Raw genomic sequence first — 5,795 nt, 5'->3', positions numbered from 1 at the left:
GGCCCAGCTTCCAGGGCCTCCTTTGGATGGTACAGAGGCAGCAGAGTGCTGATAACAGTTTGATGGCTGGCTGTCCAGGGGAAAAGAGCCCTGGTTTGTACTGTTGGCCAATTTCTATGGTGTAAATACTCCCACCACGGTCACAGAACGTGGAGATGGGAAGGGATTCCTAGCAGCACACAGTTATGTGCTGGTCTCACATCCAGGTACAAGGATATAAACAACCTCAAGGGTGTAGATTACAGAAATGCAGACAAATAATTGTGAAGTGATGAGTTTTGAGTATTTATTACCCTTCTTCTTAATTTAATTTATTGTATTGTTAGTTGATGTGATTAATTTTAAAAAGGGCTATGTTTAACAACTGGCTTGAACTAATTTTGAAATTTTAACACTCAGCTCTCAAGAGCTGGCATGAGCTGGCCTCCACCCATGTTGTCTGCCCTGTGAGGCCTGAGGACTGAGGGGTGACAGGGCCTTCCGTTTAAGCCCCACCCTCCCCACACCTTCAGGGAGAAGCCAGGTGTTCCAACCAAGCTGGTACCTCCAGGTCTGCCCCTTGCCCGCTCCCTGCAGCATACCTTGCGAAAGCTTGGCGGCCCGCAGGAAGAAGTTCTGCTCATTGAACAAGCGCCCATCCTTGGCATCCTAGTAGGGCGCAGGGGAGGAGGCTGTCACCCTGGAACCTCTTAGACAAGGGGTCCCAGGTCACCACTGCTGGCCAAGTGTTACCCAAGGGTAATGGCAGCAACAACTCAGGTTCCCGGCAAGTCCCCAGGGTGCCACACGAGGACCTGAATCGGAGACTTCAGGTGACCGCCCATCGCCCAGGTTCCTTTCCTTTCTTTTATGATGGGACCTGTAAGTTTTCCCCAGACACGGCCTTCCGCTGGAGACTAGATTCCTGAGCCTCCGCTGAAGTGAGGAAGGACCACAGGGCAAGTTCTGGCCAACGGGGAGGTGAGCAAAAGCGATGTGGGCAGCTCCCGGGCTATGCCCTCAATGGGCTGGGCAGGCTCTCTCCTTCCTCTCTGTCCCTGTGGCTGGAATGCATACGGACAGCGGGAGCGGGAGCAGCCATTTCAGCCCACAGATGGAGGTTATGGGCTGAGGATGCTGGAGCAACAAGAGAGAAGGAAACTGGGCCCCTTGGTTATGGAACCGTCATATCAGCCCTGGACCACTGTCCCAGACTTCTAAGTGAAAGAGAATAAAATAGTACGTTTGCTAAGACCACTGTTAATACTGGGTCATTTTCCCCCAGCAGTAAAACCAAATATATTGTTTAAATACAACCAGTACAACTGATTTCATAAGAGCATAGGGTCAAAGAGAAGTCGTTTCAGAACCCTCCCTCCCTTTCTTTCTATAAAGCACCTACTATGTGCTGAGTATTGTTCTGGGCACTGGAGATACAGCTGTGAACAAAGAATCGTGAGTGCTGGATTCCCTGGGGAACAAGGTAACTACCCCACAGGCTTGCTTGGAAACGCTCAGCCCAGAGTCGGGCACGGAACAGGCGCTCACCAAGCAGGCGCTATTACTTATCTGTGAGCCTGGCTCCGGAACCCTCGCTCTAAACCACTCACATGGCCTCCATCCATCTAGGGCAAAAGAGGGACCCAATCCAGCTGCCCCAGTTTTCCCGGGGGGTGAGAATAGGTAAGAAAATATGAAGAAATAAAAGTCACCCAGGATCCCAGCACTCGCGCCCTGGCCGGTGTGGCTCAGGGGAGACTTGGAGGTTCCTCTCGCCTCCCCAGGTACTGATCCCTGGGCACTTCCTCATAAACACAGAGCACACAGGGTCTGGGGTTTGAGTCCCGGTCAAGGGCGCGTACCTGGGTTACAGGTTTGTTCCCCAGCCCTGGTTGGGGTGTGTGCGGGAGGCAACCAATCCATGTGTCTTTCTCACATCAATATTCCCTCAACCAATCGATGTGTCTTTCTCACATCAATATTGCCCCCTTCCCCCGCCCCCTGCCCCTCCCTTCCACTCTCTCTAAAAATCAATAGAAAAATACCCTCAGGTGAGGACTAACAAGCAATCCCGGCATCAGGGAAGGTGGTGGGGCCCGACCCACCCATGCCCTTTACTAGGCGCCTCCTCCAGGCGGAATGACGTGACTGGCCTGGCTGCTCTCACTTCCTCCGTTTATTTTTTTCTTTCTGGCCCCTCGAGTGCGTGTTTCCTGTGTTCTAAAAGGTCAGGCATGACCTCCCTGACTCCTCAGCACAGGCACCCCATCTGATTGGTTCTCTGCTGAGCCCCAACACCCAGCACGGTTTCATATTATGGTTGGTGCTCAGTAAATACAGCTGTGAGGCAGGCAGTAGCGGGCAGACGGGCCACCTGACCTGGCTATTCCTGGCTCCACCTCCCAGGTGAGGAGAGTCATCTCAGAGAGGGATTCCCTGGGGAAGCCCGGATCGCAGAGCTGGGAAGTGTGAGAGGCAGGGCCTCGGAGGGCCCTGGGAGATGAAGAACCTGAGGCCCGGCCCAGGCCCACTGCCCCTGGCTCTCCTGCCTGCCCCAGCCCACAGAGAGGCTTGGAGATCCAGGGTGCACTTGCCAAAGCCCCAGACCCTCCCTCAGCGCGTCCCTCCCCGGCCCAGGGAACGCCCCCAGGCCCACTCACTAGTTTCAGCGTGAATCTTTGTTTCTGGGCACTCGAATCGGAGGCGGAGACAGACTCAGCTGTAGACGGACAAAATGAGTGAGGTTATGACCTACAGCCAGCATGTCAAACTCGCCGCCCGCCTGCAGCCGGCTCGCTGCGCGTCTGTCATGCTTGATCCACAGGGAGAGTGAGCGCAGCGTCCGCAAACTTCCCAGGGACAGGCAGCAGCGCTGGTTCCCTGGTTCCCACGGGGCCCAGCGCATCCTCGGTTTCCAAGAGCTGCTCCTCCGTGTTTTCAGACAACTTCCTTTTCTCTGCCTCCTTCTCTCTGGGGCTACCCAGCTATGAAAGGGTTATGAACACAGCAGCTCTCAGACTGCTCTCCTTGGAAAAGCCTGCTGCAGGGCGCCCCTCGCTGGATGTCGGGAGGGTCCCACTCTGTACCCAGTCAGAGGGGCTCCCTGTGCCCACACCTGTGCTGAGCACCGGCTTTCCTGCAGTGTCTGGACTGGTGGTGTGTCCAGCAGGGGGCCTCCATGACAGCCCCAATATAAACCCTGGTGCCGTCTCTCTAATGAGTGTCCCGGGTCAACACCAGGCCACACGTGCTGTCCGCCTCAGTGCGCATGTGGGACTCCACGGGGAACGGGCCCTGACGTTGCGCTGGGTGGCCTCCCTTTGCCGACTGCTGGTCCTCTCCCTGTGATGGATCTCGGCGTGAGAGGCCTGTGGCCCTCCTAGAGCAGCGGTTCTCAGCCTGTGGGTCGCGACCCCTTTGGCGGTCGAACGACCCTTTCACAGGGGTCGCCTAAGGCCATCCTGCATATCAGATGTTTACATGACGATTCATAACAGTAGCAACATGACAGTTATGAAGTAGCAATGAAAATAATGTTATGGTTGGGTCACCACATGAGGAACTGTATTTAAAGGGCTACAGGTTGAGAACTGCTGTCCTAGTGCGTCCCTGAACCTAGGTGGTCCTGGGGACCCTGACAAACTCTCTGCCTTTGTCTACATGTAGGGGTAAGTGCCATGTGAGGGAGGCAGCTCCCCTTCCAGGAGGACTTGTTGCCTTAGCCCAGCCCCACCCCACTCATCATGGGCAGCCTTCAGCCCCTCAGGGATCCCTCAGCTGCAGATCCAGGGCGGCCCATAGGCTGGTCACGGGGATCTAAAGGCCCAGCCCTGCTGGCCTGGCATGGGACCTGATGAAGGACCACCTCTGCCCCGGAGCCCCCAGGGGCCAGCTCAGGCTGCACCGAGGCCTCTGCAACAACCCCTCCTTCCTCCCCCCTCCCCGGGTACTGATCCCTGGCACTTTCTCATAAGCACTTTGCGTGCTGCCCCATTCTGCATCACTGTAAACCCTGCAACGTCTCCGGCCCTGTGCTAAGTGTGTGCTTTACACACACCCTTTCCTTTAACACTCAGGACAGCCCTAGCAAGCAGGTCTACTAATATATTATTACTGTTGCTGCCGTTGTTAGCGCCACCTGACAGATGAGATGTGAAAGCTAAACCTTAGCAAGGCCGCGCCACAAGGGAGGCTTTGTGCCAGGCCACAGCTCGTGAGGAGCAGAGCTGCCCCGGCCCGGGCCTAGCTCATCCTACAACCCGTGAACTGAGCCATCGCCGGTTGTCCCAGCAGGCTCTCTGCGTCCTCCCTCTTTTTCTCCCTTCGTGCCCACCCTTCCTTCGTCAGCCTGGTTGTCAGATTTCCGGAGCCAGACGCTGGCTAGTTATTCCCATCTCTGGGATTCGTTTTCCTCGTCTATAGAATGGGGATAAGGACAGTGCTGATGTCCTCAGACTGTTGTAAGAATCAGGTGCGTTAAGAAGTACATTGGCCCTCTGCATTGGCGGGTTCTGCATCTGTGGATCCAACTAACTGCTGACTGAGAACGTTTGCAGGGTGGGATGAGGGATAGGGAGTTATATTATTGCTGAGTGTATTATGCAGTGAGGCGAGGATGGTCTGTACCGAGCATGTACGGATGTTTTTTCCTTGTCGTTATTCCCTAAATAATGCAGTATGAATTTACTCAGCACTTACACTGTACTAGGCAGGAGATTTAGAGATGGTTATGGGAGGATGTGCACAGGTTACACGTGAACGCTACGCTATTTTATATGAGGCATTTGAGTATCCTCCAACTTTGGTACCCGCAGGGGATCCGGGAAGCTACCTGCGGATCCCAAGGGTCGGCTACATGAAGCAAACCTGTTAGCGTATAGGCCTGTACACAAATGCTGACACCACAGCCAGAAGTGGAAACGACCCAAACGCCCGCCCACTGATAAACGGATGAACCAAATGTGCTAATACACACACCCTGGAATGCTGCGCAGCCACGGAGCGGAAAGAAGCATTGGCCCACGCTACGACATGACGGGCCGTGAAAACATCATGCTAAGGGGAATGAGCCAGACACCAAAGGCTACACAGCATATCCCTCCATTTGTCTGGCATGTCCAGAACGGGCAAATCCAGAGAAAAGAATAGATTAGTGGATCCCTGGGATGGAAAGGGGGAGATAAGAGTGACTGCTAAAAGGTATGGGGCTGCCCTGACCGGTTTGGCTCAGTGGATAGAGAGTTGGCCTGAAGGGTCCCCGGTTCGATTCCCAGTCAGGGCACATGCCCGGGTTGCAGACTCCATCCCCAGTAAGGGGCATGCAGGAGGCAGCCGATCAATGATTCTCTCATCATTGATGTTTCTATCTCTCTCTCCCTCTCCCTTCCTCTCTGACATCAATAAAAATATATTAAAAAATAAAAGGTCCGGGGCTTCCTTTTGGGGTGATGGAAATGTTCAGGAATTAGATCGTGGTGATAGTATATAACACTGTGATTATACTAAAACCCACTGAATGGTAGATTTTCAAATGGTGAATTTTTATGTTGTATGAATTTTATCTCAACTAAAAGAAAGCATGACCCCCCACGCCAGAACTGCATGAAGTGCTAAGCACAGGGTCTGGCTTTGAGTAAGTATTCAGTAAATGTTAGGGTGATAATTACTTACACTTCCAGCAGTTATTTTCTTCGTTGTAACAAAGTGTCCATTTTTTTTTTAAATATATTTTATTGATTTTTTACAGAGAGGAAGGGAGAGAGATAGAGAGTTAGAAACATCGATGAGAGAGAAACATCGATCAGCTGCCTCTTGCA

The 5,795-nt window shown here is 53.4% G+C and overlaps 1 protein-coding gene across 3 annotated transcripts in view; it reads right to left on the bottom strand.

Moving 5' to 3' along the window:
* Positions 1-5,795, bottom strand: part of VRK3 (vaccinia related kinase 3) — a 36,653-nt gene that overhangs the window by 16,917 nt on the left and 13,941 nt on the right. For 2 of the 3 annotated variants that reach the window (XM_006763862.2, XM_006763859.2), the window contains exon 5: positions 2,640-2,698. In XM_006763862.2, the coding sequence (XP_006763925.1) occupies positions 2,640-2,698 (59 nt within the window). Of the gene's footprint in view, positions 1-581; positions 649-2,639; positions 2,699-5,795 lie in introns of all 3 variants that reach the window. The other variant, XM_006763861.2, reaches the window with a different exon arrangement.

The sequence above is a fragment of the Myotis davidii genome, unplaced genomic scaffold, assembly GCF_000327345.1.
Source record: "Myotis davidii unplaced genomic scaffold, ASM32734v1 scaffold358, whole genome shotgun sequence".
NCBI classification, from domain to species: domain Eukaryota; kingdom Metazoa; phylum Chordata; class Mammalia; order Chiroptera; family Vespertilionidae; genus Myotis; species Myotis davidii.
The sequence above is the reverse complement of the archived record's forward strand: the minus strand, read 5'-3'. Positions and strand labels throughout refer to the sequence as shown.